Genomic DNA, 20122 nt, shown 5'->3' with positions numbered 1-20122 from the left:
AACCCGTCGTAAATAACAAGGCTGCCAACAAACAACACATAGACAGTTGTATAGCGGCATAATAAGATATCGGGTAGAGAGGGTGGGCTATTTCATTACGTTTTTCACTCGCCACGTTTATTCCGAAAAAATATCTGTCCTCTCTCTGGTAGCCTACGGACAAACATTAAGAATAAGCTACGTGGTGAGTTGATGCCTAGTCGGCAACTAGTTAGCTAGGGGAATTGATCATGCTACTTTGTGTGCGTTGTTTGTTTGGCATCCTTGTACTTTACAAAGTTTTTGGATCAGATTCCTGTTGGAACATAACACAAATTATTACCTGGGTGATGATATTGGTATGATAGATATTAGTAAACGATACCCACCTGGGTAATGATATTGGTATGATAGATATTAGTAAATGATACCCACCTGGGTAATGATATTGGTATGATAGATATTAGTAAACGATACCCACCTGGGTAATGATATTGGTATGATAGATATTAGTAAATGATACCCACCTGGGTAATAATATTGGTGTGATAGATATTAGTAAATGATACCCACCTGGGTAATGATATTGGTATGATAGATATTAGTAAACGATACCCACCTGGGTAATGATATTGGTATGATAGATATTAGTAAATGATACCCACCTGGGTAATAATATTGGTGTGATAGATATTAGTAAATGATACCCACCTGGGTAATGATATTGTTATGATAGATATTAGTAAATGATACCCACCTGGGTAATGATATTGGTATGATAGATATTAGTAAATGATACCCACCTGGGTAATGATATTGTTATGATAGATATTAGTAAATGATACCCACCTGGGTAATGATATTGTTATGATAGATATTAGTAAATGATACCCACCTGGGTAATGATATTGTTATGATAGATATTAGTAAATGATACCCACCTGGGTAATGATATTGTTATGATAGATATTAGTAAATGATACCCACCCGGCTAATGATATTGGTATGATAGATATTAGTAAATGATACCCACCTGGGTAATGATATTGGTATGATAGATATTAGTAAATGATACCCACCTGGGTAATGATATTGGTATGATAGGTATTAGTAAATGATACCCACCTGGGTAATGATATTGGTATGATAGATATTAGTACATTCAGATAGTTGAACGCGTACTCCACTAGGGATGTAACGGTAATGGATGAAGACCGTCAGAAAACGTTAAAATAGGCCTACATTCATTATTTTTTTTGGGGGGGGGGGTGAATGTACGCCAATCCTCCACTCCCCCAAATAGCCCTATACACCAGCATTGTGCATGTATGTATATACTGTAAGGAGAATTGTATTTTGGCTACCCGATGACATCAAATTACTATTATACAAATCTCTCCAGCCTGGGTGTCAGTCTGTTTCTGCCGTGTTGTCAACTCCTCATGGGACTTTCAATGGAGTATGCAAAGGGACAAGAGTCCAACCAGATGTGCACTAGTATACTCTGTCCCAACACGCTTCCTGGTTGGCTTGGTTCTGACTCTCTCATTGGTTCTGTACCCCCTCCAGTCCAGCGGTTGTGTTGGTGTCAGCCATTGGCTCCCTGGTGTTGATCGTTGCCCTGGCCTTCTACAGACATCAACACCCCATTAACCTGTACCTGCTTGCCGCATTCGTAAGTTCTGGTTTGCACCGATTATGTCCCCAAATGGCACCCTATTCCCTATATAGTGCACTACTTTTGATCCAGGGCCCATAGGGTTCTGGTCGAAAGTAGTGCACTACATAGGGAATCGTGGCCCTGGTTAAAAGTAGTGCCACGATGTAATGAGTTTGTTTAAAAGCTTAACATGGTTTTCTTTCTCTCTTTCAGACTCTGTTGGAGTCGGTGTCTGTTGCTACCGCAGGTGAGTTCTGCCTTTTGCTTGATGTTGATTCATCTTTTGAGAAGTTTTCTTATCTTCTTTTTAGTTCAAAATATCCCCCGCTCCTATATAAATTATAAATTATATTCACGTCTCAATAAATAATCAATGAGTTCATCTACTGTGAGACACCTGTGACCTCATTAGTAATATGATTATTCATAGTTTATTATTCCCCTCAGGAAATATCAACCCCCCCCCCCCCTTACTGTGTTTCCATAGCAACACCACAGGCTTCACTCCCTGCCTGCATCCGACATGGCATCCTATTCACAATATAGGGAATAAGGTGCACTAATTAGTGCCCTTTATAGGGAATAGGGTGCACTAATTAGTGCCCTTTATAGGGAATAGGGTGCACTAATTAGTGCCCTTTATAGGGAATAGGGTGCACTAATTAGTGCCCTTTATAGGGAATAGGGTGCACTAATTAGTGCCCTTTATAGGGAATAGGGTGCACTAATTAGTGCCCTTTATAGGGAATAGGGTGCACTAATCAGTGCCCTTTATAGGGAATAGGGTGCACTAATTAGTGCCCTTTATAGGGAATAGGGTGCACTAATTAGTGCCCTTTAAAGGGAATAGGGTGCACTAATTAGTGCCCTTTATAGGGAATAGGGTGCACTAATTAGTGCCCTTTAAAGGGAATAGGGTGCACTAATTAGTGCCCTTTATAGGGAATACGTTTCAATTTCAGACGCAGTCCTCGTTGTTTGTTCCCTCCTATACATTGTGAACCAGGCATGTGTTTGTGTTGTTGTCTCTGTAGTGACCTTCTATGAGTATTCCATCGTGCTCCAGGCCTTCTTCCTCACAGCAGCTGTGTTCCTTGGGCTGACTGCCTACACCTTCCAGTCTAAGAGAGACTTCAGTAAACTGGGAGCTGGGTAAGAGGCCTTAAACTCCTCTCATACACCTGGCTGTGTCTGAAATTAACACCCTCTTTTTCAACAGTGGTGCACTATGTAGGGAATAGGGTCACAGATATATTAGATATATTACCTATTTATTATAGCTGTTACAGATATATTACCTATTTATTATAGCTGTTACAGATATATTACCTATTTATTATAGCTGTTACAGATATATTACCTATTTATTATAGCTGTTACACTGTTACAGATATATTACCTATTTATTATAGCTGTTACACTGTTACAGATATATTACCTATTTATTATAGCTGTTACAGATATATTACCTATTTATTATAGCTGCTACACTGTTACAGATATATTACCTATTTATTATAGCTGATACAGATATATTACCTATTTATTATAGCTGTTACAGATATATTACCTATTTATTATAGCTGTTACAGATATATTACCTATTTATTATAGCTGCTACAGATATATTACCTATTTATTATAGCTGTTACAGATATATTACCTATTTATTATAGCTGTTACAGATATATTACCTATTTATTATAGCTGTTACAGATATATTACCTATTTATTATAGCTGTTACACTGTTACAGATATATTACCTATTTATTATAGCTGTTACACTGTTACAGATATATTACCTATTTATTATAGTTGTTACAGATATATTACCTATTTATTATAGCTGTTACAGATATATTACCTATTTATTATAGCTGTTACAGATATATTACCTATTTATTATAGCTGTTACAGATATATTACCTATTTATTATAGCTGTTACAGATATATTACCTATTTATTATAGCTGTTACACTGTTACAGATATATTACCTATTTATTATAGCTGTTACACTGTTACAGATATATTACCTATTTATTATAGCTGTTACAGATATATTACCTATTTATTATAGCTGTTACAGATATATTACCTATTTATTATAGCTGTTACAGATATATTACCTATTTATTATATCTGTTACACTGTTACAGATATATTACCTATTTATTATAGCTGATACAGATATATTACCTATTTATTATAGCTGCTACACTGTTACAGATATATTACCTATTTATTATAGCTGTTACACTGTTACAGATATATTACCTATTTATTATAGCTGTTACAGATATATTACCTATTTATTATAGCTGTTACAGATATATTACCTATTTATTATAGCTGCTACAGATATATTACCTATTTATTATAGCTGTTACAGATATATTACCTATTTATTATAGCTGTTACACTGTTACAGATATATTACCTATTTATTATAGCTGTTACAGATATATTACCTATTTATTATAGCTGTTACAGATATATTACCTATTTATTATATCTGTTACAGATATATTACCTATTTATTATAGTTGTTACAGATATATTACCTATTTATTATAGCTGTTACAGATATATTACCTATTTATTATAGCTGATACAGATATATTACCTATTTATTATAGCTGTTACAGATATATTACCTATTTATTATAGCTGTTACACTGTTACAGATATATTACCTATTTATTATAGCTGTTACAGATATATTACCTATTTATTATAGCTGTTACAGATATATTACCTATTTATTATATCTGTTACAGATATATTACCTATTTATTATAGCTCTTACAGATATATTACCTATTTATTATAGCTGCTACACTGTTACAGATATATTACCTATGTATTATAGCTGTTACAGATATATTACCTATTTATTATATCTGTTACAGATATATTACCTATTTATTATAGCTGTTACAGATATATTACCTATTTATTATAGCTGTTACACTGTTACAGATATATTACCTATTTATTATAGCTGTTACAGATATATTACCTATTTATTATAGCTGCTACACTGTTACAGATATATTACCTATTTATTTTAGCTGTTACAGATATATTACCTATTTATTATAGCTGTTACAGATATATTACCTATTTATTATAGCTGCTACAGATATATTACCTATTTATTATAGCTGTTACAGATATATTACCTATTTATTATAGCTGTTACAGATATATTACCTATTTATTATAGCTGTTACAGATATATTACCTATTTATTATAGCTGTTACACTGTTACAGATATATTACCTATTTATTATAGCTGTTACAGATATATTACCTATTTATTATAGCTGTTACAGATATATTACCTATTTATTATAGCTGCTACACTGTTACAGATATATTACCTATTTATTATAGCTGCTACAGATATATTACCTATTTATTATAGCTGTTACAGATATATTACCTATTTATTATAGCTGTTACACTGTTACAGATATATTACCTATTTATTATAGCTGTTACAGATATATTACCTATTTATTATAGCTGTTACAGATATATTACCTATTTATTATAGCTGCTACACTGTTACAGATATATTACCTATTTATTATAGCTGATACAGATATATTACCTATTTATTATAGCTGTTACAGATATATTACCTATTTATTATAGCTGTTACAGATATATTACCTATTTATTATAGTTGTTACAGATATATTACCTATTTATTATAGCTGCTACAGATATATTACCTATTTATTATAGCTGTTACAGATATATTACCTATTTATTATAGCTGTTACAGATATATTACCTATTTATTATAGCTGCTACAGATATATTACCTATTTATTATAGCTGTTACAGATATATTACCAATGTGTTTTTAGAGGTTATTTCTAAACACCAAGCATGGTCTCAGGTTTGTTAGTGCTGTCTTGATGACAACGTCCACAGGAGCCACTAACACCCCTCCTTGATAAAGCTTCACCCACAACTGTATGGTTGTCAACTACAGACAGAGTGTAATAGGTACCTGCTGGTTGAACGCTAGGGACAGAATCTGAATCTTCACTGTGTTCCAGACTGTTCTCCGGCCTGTGGATCCTGATCATCGCTGGTTTCATGAAGGTGAGTTTCGTCCTTTTTACAGTTTCTGTTTACTGTTAAAATTCTGTTTTCCTTCAGGTAGTGGTTACTACAGTAGAGGTGGTTTCAGGTAGAGTTGGTTTCAGGTAGTGGTTACTACAGTAGAGGTGGTTTCTGGTAGAGTTGGTTTCAGGTAGTGGTTACTACGGTAGAGGTGGTTTCAGGTAGTGGTTACTATGGTAGAGGTGGTTTCAGGTAGTGGTTACTACAGTAGAGGTGGTTTCAGGTAGTGGTTACTACGGTAGAGGTGGTTTCAGGTAGTGGTTACTACAGTAGAGGTGGTTTCAGGTAGTGGTTACTATGGTAGAGGTCGTTTAAGGTAGTGGTTACTATGGTAGAGGTGGTTTCAGGTAGTGGTTACTACGGTAGAGGTGGTTTCAGGTAGTGGTTACTACAGTAGAGGTGGTTTCAGGTAGTGGTTACTACAGTAGAGGTGGTTTCAGGTAGTGGTTACTACAGTAGAGGTGGTTTCAGGTAGTGGTTACTACAGTAGAGGTGGTTTCAGGTACTGGTTACTATGGTAGAGGTGGTTTCAGGTAGTGGTTACTACAGTAGAGGTGGTTTCTGGTAGTGCTTTCTACAGTAGAGGTGGTTACTACAGTAGAGGTGGTTTCTGGTAGTGGTTTCTACAGTAGAGGTGGTTACTACAGTAGAGGTGGTTTCAGGTAGTGGTTACTACAGTAGAGGTGGTTTCAGGTAGTGGTTTCTACAGTAGAGGTGGTTTCTACAGTAGAGGTGGTTTCAGGTAGTGGTTACTACAGTAGAGGTGGTTTCAGGTAGTGGTTACTACAGTAGAGGTGGTTTCAGGTAGTGGTTACTACAGTAGAGGTGGTTTCAGGTAGTGGTTACTACGGTAGAGGTGGTTTCAGGTAGTGGTTACTACGGTAGAGGTGGTTACTACAGTAGAGGTGGTTTCAGGTAGTGGTTACTACAGTAGAGGTGGTTTCTGGTAGTGGTTACTACAGTAGAGGTGGTTTCATGTAGTGGTTACTATGGTAGAGGTGGTTACTACAGTAGAGGTGGTTTCAGGTAGTGGTTACTATGGTAGAGGTGGTTTCAGGTAGTGGTTACTACAGTAGAGGTGGTTTCATGTAGTGGTTACTATGGTAGAGGTGGTTACTACAGTAGAGGTGGTTTCAGGTAGTGGTTACTATGGTAGAGGTGGTTTCAGGTAGTGGTTACTACAGTAGAGGTGGTTTCAGGTAGTGGTTACTACAGTAGAGGTGGTTACTACAGTAGAGGTGGTTTCAGGTAGTGGTTACTACGGTAGAGGTGGTTACTACAGTAGAGGTGGTTTCAGGTAGTGGTTACTACAGTAGAGGTGGTTTCTGGTAGTGGTTACTACAGTAGAGGTGGTTTCAGGTAGTGGTTACTACAGTAGAGGTGGTTACTACAGTAGAGGTGGTTTCAGGTAGTGGTTACTATGGTAGAGGTGGTTACTACGGTAGAGGTGGTTTCAGGTAGTGGTTACTACAGTAGAGGTGGTTTCAGGTAGTGGTTACTACAGTAGAGTTGGTTTCAGGTAGTGGTTACTACAGTAGAGGTGGTTTCAGGTAGTGGTTACTACAGTAGAGGTGGTTACTACAGTAGAGGTGGTTTCAGGTAGTGGTTACTACGGTAGAGGTGGTTACTACAGTAGAGGTGGTTTCAGGTAGTGGTTACTACAGTAGAGGTGGTTACTACGGTAGAGGTGGTTTCAGGTAGTGGTTACTACAGTAGAGGTGGTTACTACAGTAGAGGTGGTTTCAGGTAGTGGTTACTATGGTAGAGGTGGTTACTACAGTAGAGGTGGTTTCAGGTAGTGGTTACTACGGTAGAGGTGGTTACTACGGTAGAGGTGGTTTCAGGTAGTGGTTACTACAGTAGAGGTGGTTTCAGGTAGTGGTTACTACAGTAGAGGTGGTTTCAGGTAGTGGTTACTACAGTAGAGGTGGTTTCTGGTAGTGGTTACTACGGTAGAGGTGGTTTCAGGTAGTGGTTACTACGGCAGAGGTGGTTTCAGGTAGTGGTTACTACAGTAGAGGTGGTTTCAGGTAGTGGTTACTACAGTAGAGGTGGTTTCAGGTAGTGGTTACTACAGTAGAGATGGTTTCAGGTAGTGGTTACTACAGTAGAGGTGGTTTCAGGTAGTAATTACTACAGTAGAGGTGGTTTCATGTAGTGGTTACTATGGTAGAGGTGGTTACTACGGTAGAGGTGGTGTCAGGTAGTGGTTACTACAGTAGAGGTGGTTACTACAGTAGAGGTGGTTTCAGGTAGTGGTTACTACAGTAGAGGTGGTTTCAGGTAGTGGTTACTACAGTAGAGGTGGTTTCAGGTAGTGGTTACTATGGTAGAGGTGGTTTCAGGTAGTGGTTACTACAGTAGAGGTGGTTTCAGGTAGTGGTTACTACAGTAGAGGTGGTTTCAGGTAGTGGTTACTACAGTAGAGGTGGTTTCAGGTAGTGGTTACTACAGTAGAGGTGGTTTCAGGTAGTGGTTACTACAGTAGAGGTGGTTTCAGGTAGTGGTTACTACAGTAGAGGTGGTTACTACAGTAGAGGTGGTTACTACGGTAGAGGTGGTTTCAGGTAGTGGTTACTATGGTAGAGGTGGTTACTACGGTAGAGGTGGTTTCAGGTAGTGGTTACTACAGTAGAGGTGGTTACTACAGTAGAGGTGGTTTCAGGTAGTGGTTACTATGGTAGAGGTGGTTTCAGGTAGTGGTTACTACAGTAGAGGTGGTTTCAGGTAGTGGTTACTACAGTAGAGGTGGTTTCAGGTAGTGGTTACTACAGTAGAGGTGGTTTCAGGTAGTGGTTACTACAGTAGAGGTGGTTTCAGGTAGTGGTTACTACAGTAGAGGTGGTTTCTGGTAGTGGTTACTACAGTAGAGGTGGTTTCAGGTAGTGGTTACTACAGTAGAGGTGGTTTCAGGTAGTGGTTACTACAGTAGAGGTGGTTTCAGGTAGTGGTTACTACGGTAGAGGTGGTTACTACAGTAGAGCTGGTTTCAGGTAGTGGTTACTACGGTAGAGGTGGTTACTACAGTAGAGGTGGTTTCAGGTAGTGGTTACTACAGTAGAGGTGGTTTCAGGTAGTGGTTACTACGGTAGAGGTGGTTACTACAGTAGAGGTGGTTTCTGGTAGTGGTTACTACAGTAGAGGTGGTTACTACGGTAGAGGTGGTTTCAGGTAGTGGTTACTACGGTAGAGGTGGTTACTACAGTAGAGGTGGTTTCAGGTAGTGGTTACTACGGTAGAGGTGGTTACTACGGTAGAGGTGGTTTCAGGTAGTGGTTACTACAGTAGAGGTGGTTTCAGGTAGTGGTTACTATGGTAGAGGTGGTTACTACGGTAGAGGTGGTTTCAGGTAGTGGTTACTACAGTAGAGGTGGTTTCAGGTAGTGGTTACTACAGTAGAGGTGGTTTCAGGTAGTGGTTACTACAGTAGAGGTGGTTTCTGGTAGTGGTTACTATGGTAGAGGTGGTTACTACGGTAGAGGTGGTTTCAGGTAGTGGTTACTACAGTAGAGGTGGTTTCAGGTAGTGGTTACTACAGTAGAGGTGGTTTCAGGTAGTGGTTACTACAGTAGAGGTGGTTTCTGGTAGTGGTTACTACAGTAGAGGTGGTTTCAGGTAGTGGTTACTACGGTAGAGGTGGTTACTACAGTAGAGGTGGTTTCAGGTAGTGGTTACTACGGTAGAGGTGGTTACTACAGTAGAGGTGGTTTCAGGTAGTGGTTACTACAGTAGAGGTGGTTTCAGGTAGTGGTTACTACGGTAGAGGTGGTTACTACGGTAGAGGTGGTTTCAGGTAGTGGTTACTATGGTAGAGGTGGTTACTACGGTAGAGGTGGTTTCAGGTAGTGGTTACTACAGTAGAGGTGGTTTCAGGTAGTGGTTACTACAGTAGAGGTGGTTTCAGGTAGTGGTTACTACAGTAGAGGTGGTTTCTGGTAGTGGTTACTACAGTAGAGGTGGTTTCAGGTAGTGGTTACTACAGTAGAGGTGGTTTCAGGTAGTGGTTACTACAGTAGAGGTGGTTTCAGGTAGTGGTTACTACGGTAGAGGTGGTTACTACAGTAGAGGTGGTTTCAGGTAGTGGTTACTACGGTAGAGGTGGTTACTACAGTAGAGGTGGTTTCAGGTAGTGGTTACTACAGTAGAGGTGGTTTCAGGTAGTGGTTACTACGGTAGAGGTGGTTACTACAGTAGAGGTGGTTTCTGGTAGTGGTTACTACAGTAGAGGTGGTTACTACGTTAGAGGTGGTTTCAGGTAGTGGTTACTACAGTAGAGGTGGTTACTACGGTAGAGGTGGTTTCAGGTAGTGGTTACTACAGTAGAGGTGGTTACTACAGTAGAGGTGGTTTCAGGTAGTGGTTACTATGGTAGAGGTGGTTACTACAGTAGAGGTGGTTTCAGGTAGTGGTTACTACGGTAGAGGTGGTTACTACGGTAGAGGTGGTTTCAGGTAGTGGTTACTACAGTAGAGGTGGTTTCAGGTAGTGGTTTCTACAGTAGAGGTGGTTTCAGGTAATGGTTACTATGGTAGAGGTGGTTACTACGGCAGAGGTGGTTTCAGGTAGTGGTTACTACAGTAGAGGTGGTTTCAGGTAGTGGTTACTACAGTAGAGGTGGTTTCAGGTAGTGGTTACTACAGTAGAGGTGGTTTCAGGTAGTGGTTACTACAGTAGAGGTGGTTACTACGGTAGAGGTGGTTTCAGGTAGTGGTTACTACAGTAGAGGTGGTTTCAGGTAGTGGTTACTACAGTAGAGGTGGTTTCTGGTAGTGGTTACTACAGTAGAGGTGGTTACTACAGTAGAGGTGGTTTCAGGTAGTGGTTACTACAGTAGAGGTGGTTTCTGGTAGTGGTTACTACAGTAGAGGTGGTTTCAGGTAGTGGTTACTACAGTAGAGGTGGTTTCAGGTAGTGGTTACTACAGTAGAGGTGGTTACTACAGTAGAGGTGGTTTCAGGTAGTGGTTACTATGGTAGAGGTGGTTTCAGGTAGTGGTTACTACAGTAGAGGTGGTTTCTGGTAGTGGTTACTATGGTAGAGGTGGTTACTACGGTAGAGGTGGTTTCAGGTAGTGGTTACTACAGTAGAGGTGGTTTCAGGTAGTGGTTACTACAGTAGAGGTGGTTTCAGGTAGTGGTTACTACAGTAGAGGTGGTTTCTGGTAGTGGTTACTACAGTAGAGGTGGTTTCAGGTAGTGGTTACTACGGTAGAGGTGGTTACTACAGTAGAGGTGGTTTCAGGTAGTGGTTACTACGGTAGAGGTGGTTACTACAGTAGAGGTGGTTTCAGGTAGTGGTTACTACAGTAGAGGTGGTTTCAGGTAGTGGTTACTACGGTAGAGGTGGTTACTACGGTAGAGGTGGTTTCAGGTAGTGGTTACTATGGTAGAGGTGGTTACTACGGTAGAGGTGGTTTCAGGTAGTGGTTACTACAGTAGAGGTGGTTTCAGGTAGTGGTTACTACAGTAGAGGTGGTTTCAGGTAGTGGTTACTACAGTAGAGGTGGTTTCTGGTAGTGGTTACTACAGTAGAGGTGGTTTCAGGTAGTGGTTACTACAGTAGAGGTGGTTTCAGGTAGTGGTTACTACAGTAGAGGTGGTTTCAGGTAGTGGTTACTACGGTAGAGGTGGTTACTACAGTAGAGGTGGTTTCAGGTAGTGGTTACTACGGTAGAGGTGGTTACTACAGTAGAGGTGGTTTCAGGTAGTGGTTACTACAGTAGAGGTGGTTTCAGGTAGTGGTTACTACGGTAGAGGTGGTTACTACAGTAGAGGTGGTTTCTGGTAGTGGTTACTACAGTAGAGGTGGTTACTACGTTAGAGGTGGTTTCAGGTAGTGGTTACTACAGTAGAGGTGGTTACTACGGTAGAGGTGGTTTCAGGTAGTGGTTACTACAGTAGAGGTGGTTACTACAGTAGAGGTGGTTTCAGGTAGTGGTTACTACAGTAGAGGTGGTTTCAGGTAGTGGTTACTACAGTAGAGGTGGTTTCAGGTAGTGGTTACTACAGTAGAGGTGGTTACTACGGTAGAGGTGGTTTCAGGTAGTGGTTACTACAGTAGAGGTGGTTTCAGGTAGTGGTTACTACAGTAGAGGTGGTTTCAGGTAGTGGTTACTACAGTAGAGGTGGTTACTACAGTAGAGGTGGTTTCTGGTAGTGGTTACTACAGTAGAGGTGGTTACTACGTTAGAGGTGGTTTCAGGTAGTGGTTACTACAGTAGAGGTGGTTACTACGGTAGAGGTGGTTTCAGGTAGTGGTTACTACAGTAGAGGTGGTTACTACAGTAGAGGTGGTTTCAGGTAGTGGTTACTACAGTAGAGGTGGTTTCAGGTAGTGGTTACTACAGTAGAGGTGGTTTCAGGTAGTGGTTACTACAGTAGAGGTGGTTTCAGGTAGTGGTTACTACAGTAGAGGTGGTTTCAGGTAGTGGTTACTACAGTAGAGGTGGTTACTACAGTAGAGGTGGTTTCAGGTAGTGGTTACTATGGTAGAGGTGGTTTCAGGTAGTGGTTACTACAGTAGAGGTGGTTTCTGGTAGTGGTTACTATGGTAGAGGTGGTTTCAGATAGTGGTTACTACAGTAGAGGTGGTTTCAGGTAGTGGTTACTATGGTAGAGGTGGTTTCAGGTAGTGGTTACTACAGTAGAGGTGGTTTCTGGTAGTGGTTACTATGGTAGAGGTGGTTACTACAGTAGAGGTGGTTTCTGGTAGTGGTTACTATGGTAGAGGTGGTTTCAGGTAGTGGTTACTACAGTAGAGGTGGTTACTACAGTAGAGGTGGTTACTACAGTAGAGGTGGTTACTACAGTAGAGGTGGTTTCTGGTAGTGGTTACTACAGTAGAGGTGGTTACTACAGTAGAGGTGGTTTCAGGTAGTGGTTACTACAGTAGAGGTGGTTTCTGGTAGTGGTTACTATGGTAGAGGTGGTTTCTGGTAGTGGTTACTATGGTAGAGGTGGTTTCAGGTAGTGGTTACTACAGTAGAGGTGGTTACTACAGTAGAGGTGGTTACTATGGTAGAGGTGGTTTCAGGTAGTGGTTACTACAGTAGAGGTGGTTTCAGGTAGTGGTTACTACAGTAGAGGTGGTTACTACAGTAGAGGTGGTTTCAGGTAGTGGTTACTACGGTAGAGGTGGTTACTACAGTAGAGGTGGTTTCAGGTAGTGGTTACTACAGTAGAGGTGGTTTCAGGTAGTGGTTACTACGGTAGAGGTGGTTACTACAGTAGAGGTGGTTTCAGGTAGTGGTTACTACGGTAGAGGTGGTTACTACAGTAGAGTTGGTTTCAGGTAGTGGTTACTACAGTAGAGGTGGTTTCAGGTAGTGGTTACTACGGTAGAGGTGGTTACTACGGTAGAGGTGGTTACTACAGTAGAGGTGGTTTCTGGTAGTGGTTACTACAGTAGAGGTGGTTACTACGGTAGAGGTGGTTTCAGGTAGTGGTTACTACAGTAGAGGTGGTTACTACGGTAGAGGTGGTTTCAGGTAGTGGTTACTACAGTAGAGGTGGTTACTACAGTAGAGGTGGTTTCAGGTAGTGGTTACTACGGTAGAGGTGGTTACTACAGTAGAGGTGGTTTCAGGTAGTGGTTACTACAGTAGAGGTGGTTTCTGGTAGTGGTTACTACAGTAGAGGTGGTTTCAGGTAGTGGTTACTACAGTAGAGGTGGTTACTACAGTAGAGGTGGTTTCAGGTAGTGGTTACTATGGTAGAGGTGGTTACTACGGTAGAGGTGGTTTCAGGTAGTGGTTACTACAGTAGAGGTGGTTTCAGGTAGTGGTTACTACAGTAGAGTTGGTTTCAGGTAGTGGTTACTACAGTAGAGGTGGTTTCAGGTAGTGGGTACTACAGTAGAGGTGGTTACTACAGTAGAGGTGGTTTCAGGTAGTGGTTACTACGGTAGAGGTGGTTACTACAGTAGAGGTGGTTTCAGGTAGTGGTTACTACAGTAGAGGTGGTTACTACGGTAGAGGTGGTTTCAGGTAGTGGTTACTACAGTTGAGGTGGTTACTACAGTAGAGGTGGTTTCAGGTAGTGGTTACTATGGTAGAGGTGGTTACTACAGTAGAGGTGGTTTCAGGTAGTGGTTACTACGGTAGAGGTGGTTACTACGGTAGAGGTGGTTTCAGGTAGTGGTTACTACAGTACAGGTGGTTTCAGGTAGTGGTTACTACAGTAGAGGTGGTTTCAGGTAGTGGTTACTACAGTAGAGGTGGTTTCAGGTAGTGGTTACTACAGTAGAGGTGGTTTCTGGTAGTGGTTACTACGGTAGAGGTGGTTTCAGGTAGTGGTTACTACGGCAGAGGTGGTTTCAGGTAGTGGTTACTACGGTAGAGGTGGTTTCAGGTAGTGGTTACTACAGTAGAGGTGGTTTCAGGTAGTGGTTACTACAGTAGAGGTGGTTTCAGGTAGTGGTTACTACAGTAGAGGTGGTTTCAGGTAGTAGTTACTACAGTAGAGGTGGTTTCATGTAGTGGTTACTATGGTAGAGGTGGTTACTACGGTAGAGGTGGTTTCAGGTAGTGGTTACTACAGTAGAGGTGGTTACTACAGTAGAGGTGGTTTCAGGTAGTGGTTACTACAGTAGAGGTGGTTTCAGGTAGTGGTTACTACAGTAGAGGTGGTTTCAGGTAGTGGTTACTACAGTAGAGGTGGTTACTACAGTAGAGGTGGTTTCAGGTAGTGGTTACTACAGTAGAGGTGGTTTCAGGTAGTGGTTACTACGGTAGAGGTGGTTTCAGGTAGTGGTTACTACAGTAGAGGTGGTTTCAGGTAGTGGTTACTACAGTAGAGGTGGTTTCAGGTAGTGGTTACTACAGTAGAGGTGGTTTCAGGTAGTGGTTACTATGGTAGAGGTGGTTTCAGGTAGTGGTTACTACAGTAGAGGTGGTTTCAGGTAGTGGTTACTACGGTAGAGGTGGTTTCAGGTAGTGGTTACTACAGTAGAGGTGGTTTCAGGTAGTGGTTACTACAGTAGAGGTGGTTTCAGGTAGTGGTTACTACAGTAGAGGTGGTTTCAGGTAGTGGTTACTACAGTAGAGTTGGTTTCAGGTAGTGGTTACTACAGTAGAGGTGGTTTCAGGTAGTGGTTACTACAGTAGAGGTGGTTACTACAGTAGAGGTGGTTACTACGGTAGAGGTGGTTTCAGGTAGTGGTTACTATGGTAGAGGTGGTTACTACGGTAGAGGTGGTTTCAGGTAGTGGTTACTACAGTAGAGGTGGTTTCAGGTAGTGGTTACTACAGTAGAGGTGGTTTCAGGTAGTGGTTACTACAGTAGAGGTGGTTTCTGGTAGTGGTTACTACAGTAGAGGTGGTTTCAGGTAGTGGTTACTACAGTAGAGGTGGTTTCAGGTAGTGGTTACTACAGTAGAGGTGGTTTCAGGTAGTGGTTACTACGGTAGAGGTGGTTACTACAGTAGAGCTGGTTTCAGGTAGTGGTTACTACGGTAGAGGTGGTTACTACAGTAGAGGTGGTTTCAGGTAGTGGTTACTACAGTAGAGGTGGTTTCAGGTAGTGGTTACTACGGTAGAGGTGGTTACTACAGTAGAGGTGGTTTCTGGTAGTGGTTACTACAGTAGAGGTGGTTACTACGGTAGAGGTGGTTTCAGGTAGTGGTTACTATGGTAGAGGTGGTTACTACAGTAGAGGTGGTTTCAGGTAGTGGTTACTACGGTAGAGGTGGTTTCAGGTAGTGGTTACTATGGTAGAGGTGGTTACTACGGTAGAGGTGGTTTCAGGTAGTGGTTACTACAGTAGAGGTGGTTTCAGGTAGTGGTTACTACAGTAGAGGTGGTTTCAGGTAGTGGTTACTACAGTAGAGGTGGTTTCTGGTAGTGGTTACTATGGTAGAGGTGGTTACTACGGTAGAGGTGGTTTCAGGTAGTGGTTACTACAGTAGAGGTGGTTTCAGGTAGTGGTTACTACAGTAGAGGTGGTTTCAGGTAGTGGTTACTACAGTAGAGGTGGTTTCTGGTAGTGGTTACTACAGTAGAGGTGGTTTCAGGTAGTGGTTACTACGGTAGAGGTGGTTACTACAGTAGAGGTGGTTTCAGGTAGTGGTTACTACGGTAGAGGTGGTTACTACAGTAGAGGTGGTTTCAGGTAGTGGTTACTACAGTAGAGGTGGTTTCAGGTAGTGGTTACTACGGTAGAGGTGGTTACTACAGTAGAGGTGGTTGGTTACTACGGTAGTGGTTACTACGGTAGAGGTGGTTACTACGGTAGAGGTGGTTTCAGGTAGTGGTTACTACAGTAGAGGTGGTTTCAGGTAGTGGTTACTACAGTAGAGGTGGTTTCAGGTAGTGGTTACTACAGTAGGGGTGGTTTCTGGTAGTGGTTACTACAGTAGAGGTGGTTTCAGGTAGTGGTTACTACAGTAGAGGTGGTTTCAGGTAGTGGTTACTACAGTAGAGGTGGTTTCAGGTAGTGGTTACTACGGTAGAGGTGGTTACTACAGTAGAGGTGGTTTCAGGTAGTGGTTACTACGGTAGAGGTGGTTTCAGGTAGTGGTTACTACGGTAGAGGTGGTTACTACGGTAGAGGTGGTTTCAGGTAGTGGTTACTACAGTAGAGGTGGTTTCAGGTAGTGGTTTCTACAGTAGAGGTGGTTTCAGGTAATGGTTACTATGGTAGAGGTGGTTACTACGGCAGAGGTGGTTTCAGGTAGTGGTTACTACAGTAGAGGTGGTTTCAGGTAGTGGTTACTACAGTAGAGGTGGTTTCAGGTAGTGGTTACTACAGTAGAGGTGGTTTCAGGTAGTGGTTACTACAGTAGAGGTGGTTACTACGGTAGAGGTGGTTTCAGGTAGTGGTTACTACAGTAGAGTTGGTTTCAGGTAGTGGTTACTACAGTAGAGGTGGTTTCTGGTAGTGGTTACTACAGTAGAGGTGGTTACTACAGTAGAGGTGGTTTCAGGTAGTGGTTACTACAGTAGAGGTGGTTTCTGGTAGTGGTTACTACAGTAGAGGTGGTTTCAGGTAGTGGTTACTACAGTAGAGGTGGTTTCAGGTAGTGGTTACTACAGTAGAGGTGGTTACTACAGTAGAGGTGGTTTCAGGTAGTGGTTACTATGGTAGAGGTGGTTTCAGGTAGTGGTTACTACAGTAGAGGTGGTTTCTGGTAGTGGTTACTATGGTAGAGGTGGTTTCAGGTAGTGGTTACTACAGTAGAGGTGGTTTCAGGTAGTGGTTACTATGGTAGAGGTGGTTTCAGGTAGTGGTTACTACAGTAGAGGTGGTTACTACAGTAGAGGTGGTTACTACAGTAGAGGTGGTTACTACAGTAGAGGTGGTTTCAGGTAGTGGTTACTACAGTAGAGGTGGTTTCTGGTAGTGGTTACTATGGTTGAGGTGGTTTCTGGTAGTGGTTACTATGGTAGAGGTGGTTTCAGGTAGTGGTTACTACAGTAGAGGTGGTTACTACAGTAGAGGTGGTTACTATGGTAGAGGTGGTTTCAGGTAGTGGTTACTACAGTAGAGGTGGTTTCAGGTAGTGGTTACTACAGTAGAGGTGGTTACTACAGTAGAGGTGGTTTCAGGTAGTGGTTACTACGGTAGAGGTGGTTACTACAGTAGAGGTGGTTTCAGGTAGTGGTTACTACAGTAGAGGTGGTTTCAGGTAGTGGTTACTACGGTAGAGGTGGTTACTACAGTAGAGGTGGTTTCAGGTAGTGGTTACTACGGTAGAGGTGGTTACTACAGTAGAGGTGGTTTCAGGTAGTGGTTACTACAGTAGAGGTGGTTTCAGGTAGTGGTTACTACGGTAGAGGTGGTTACTACGGTAGAGGTGGTTACTACAGTAGAGGTGGTTTCTGGTAGTGGTTACTACAGTAGAGGTGGTTACTACGGTAGAGGTGGTTTCAGGTAGTGGTTACTACAGTAGAGGTGGTTACTACGGTAGAGGTGGTTTCAGGTAGTGGTTACTACAGTAGAGGTGGTTACTACAGTAGAGGTGGTTTCAGGTAGTGGTTACTATGGTAGAGGTGGTTACTACAGTAGAGGTGGTTTCAGGTAGTGGTTACTACGGTAGAGGTGGTTACTACAGTAGAGGTGGTTTCAGGTAGTGGTTACTACAGTAGAGGTGGTTTCAGGTAGTGGTTACTACGGTAGAGGTGGTTACTACAGTAGAGGTGGTTTCAGGTAGTGGTTACTACGGTAGAGGTGGTTACTACAGTAGAGGTGGTTTCAGGTAGTGGTTACTACAGTAGAGGTGGTTTCAGGTAGTGGTTACTACGGTAGAGGTGGTTACTACGGTAGAGGTGGTTACTACAGTAGAGGTGGTTTCTGGTAGTGGTTACTACAGTAGAGGTGGTTACTACGGTAGAGGTGGTTTCAGGTAGTGGTTACTACAGTAGAGGTGGTTACTACGGTAGAGGTGGTTTCAGGTAGTGGTTACTACAGTAGAGGTGGTTACTACAGTAGAGGTGGTTTCAGGTAGTGGTTACTATGGTAGAGGTGGTTACTACAGTAGAGGTGGTTTCAGGTAGTAGTTACTACGGTAGAGGTGGTTACTACGGCAGAGGTGGTTTCAGGTAGTGGTTACTACAGTAGAGGTGGTTTCAGGTAGTGGTTACTACGGTAGAGGTGGTTACTACAGTAGAGGTGGTTTCTGGTAGTGGTTACTACAGTAGAGGTGGTTACTACGGTAGAGGTGGTTTCAGGTAGTGGTTACTACAGTAGAGGTGGTTACTACGGTAGAGGTGGTTTCAGGTAGTGGTTACTACAGTAGAGGTGGTTACTACAGTAGAGGTGGTTTCAGTTAGTGGTTACTATGGTAGAGGTGGTTACTACAGTAGAGGTGGTTTCAGGTAGTGGTTACTACGGTAGAGGTGGTTACTACGGTAGAGGTGGTTTCAGGTAGTGGTTACTACAGTAGAGGTGGTTTCAGGTAGTGGTTTCTACAGTAGAGGTGGTTTCAGGTAGTGGTTACTACAGTAGAGGTGGTTTCAGGTAGTGGTTACTACAGTAGAGGTGGTTACTACGGCAGAGGTGGTTTCAGGTAGTGGTTACTACAGTAGAGGTGGTTTCAGGTAGTGGTTACTACAGTAGAGGTGGTTTCTGGTAGTTACTACAGTAGAGGTGGTTACTACAGTAGAGGTGGTTTCAGGTAGTGGTTACTACAGTAGAGGTGGTTTCTGGTAGTGGTTACTACAGTAGAGGTGGTTTCAGGTAGTGGTTACTACAGTAGAGGTGGTTTCAGGTAGTGGTTACTATAGTAGAGGTGGTTTCAGGTAGTGGTTACTACAGTAGAGGTGGTTACTACAGTAGAGGTGGTTTCAGGTAGTGGTTACTATGGTAGAGGTGGTTTCAGGTAGTGGTTACTACAGTAGAGGTGGTTTCTGGTAGTGGTTACTATGGTAGAGGTGGTTTCAGGTAGTGGTTACTACAGTAGAGGTGGTTTCAGGTAGTGGTTACTATGGTAGAGGTGGTTTCAGGTAGTGGTTACTACAGTAGAGGTGGTTTCTGGTAGTGGTTACTATGGTAGAGGTGGTTACTACAGTAGAGGTGGTTTATGGTAGTGGTTACTATGGTAGAGGTGGTTTCAGGTAGTGGTTACTACAGTAGAGGTGGTTACTACAGTAGAGGTGGTTACTACAGTAGAGGTGGTTACTACAGTAGAGGTGGTTTCTGGTAGTGGTTACTACAGTAGAGGTGGTTACTACAGTAGAGGTGGTTTCAGGTAGTGGTTACTACAGTAGAGGTGGTTTCTGGTAGTGGTTACTATGGTAGAGGTGGTTTCTGGTAGTGGTTACTATGGTAGAGGTGGTTTCAGGTAGTGGTTACTACAGTAGAGGTGGTTACTACAGTAGAGGTGGTTTCAGGTAGTGGTTACTACGGTAGAGGTGGTTACTACAGTAGAGGTGGTTTCAGGTAGTGGTTACTACAGTAGAGGTGGTTTCAGGTAGTGGTTACTACGGTAGAGGTGGTTACTACAGTAGAGGTGGTTTCAGGTAGTGGTTACTACGGTAGAGGTGGTTACTACAGTAGAGGTGGTTTCAGGTAGTGGTTACTACAGTAGAGGTGGTTTCAGGTAGTGGTTACTACGGTAGAGGTGGTTACTACAGTAGAGGTGGTTTCTGGTAGTGGTTACTACAGTAGAGGTGGTTACTACGGTAGAGGTGGTTTCAGGTAGTGGTTACTACAGTAGAGGTGGTTACTACGGTAGAGGTGGTTTCAGGTAGTGGTTACTACAGTAGAGGTGGTTACTACAGTAGAGGTGGTTTCAGGTAGTGGTTACTACGGTAGAGGTGGTTACTACGGTAGAGGTGGTTTCAGGTAGTGGTTACTACAGTAGAGGTGGTTACTACGGCAGAGGTGGTTTCAGGTAGTGGTTAC

General features: G+C 42.1%; 1 protein-coding gene across 1 annotated transcript in view; it reads left to right on the top strand.

Moving 5' to 3' along the window:
• Positions 1–20122, top strand: part of LOC139392863 (protein lifeguard 4-like) — a 31010-nt gene that overhangs the window by 1988 nt on the left and 8900 nt on the right. The window contains exons 4-7 of the mRNA XM_071141177.1: positions 1549–1654; positions 1853–1886; positions 2674–2791; positions 5717–5762. Of these exons, the coding sequence (XP_070997278.1) occupies positions 1549–1654; positions 1853–1886; positions 2674–2791; positions 5717–5762 (304 nt within the window). The remainder of the gene's footprint in view (positions 1–1548; positions 1655–1852; positions 1887–2673; positions 2792–5716; positions 5763–20122) is intronic.

This window comes from Oncorhynchus clarkii, chromosome 33, assembly GCF_045791955.1.
Source record: "Oncorhynchus clarkii lewisi isolate Uvic-CL-2024 chromosome 33, UVic_Ocla_1.0, whole genome shotgun sequence".
Taxonomy (NCBI): Eukaryota; Metazoa; Chordata; class Actinopteri; order Salmoniformes; family Salmonidae; genus Oncorhynchus; species Oncorhynchus clarkii.
This window is presented reverse-complemented; position numbering and strand designations above follow the sequence as displayed.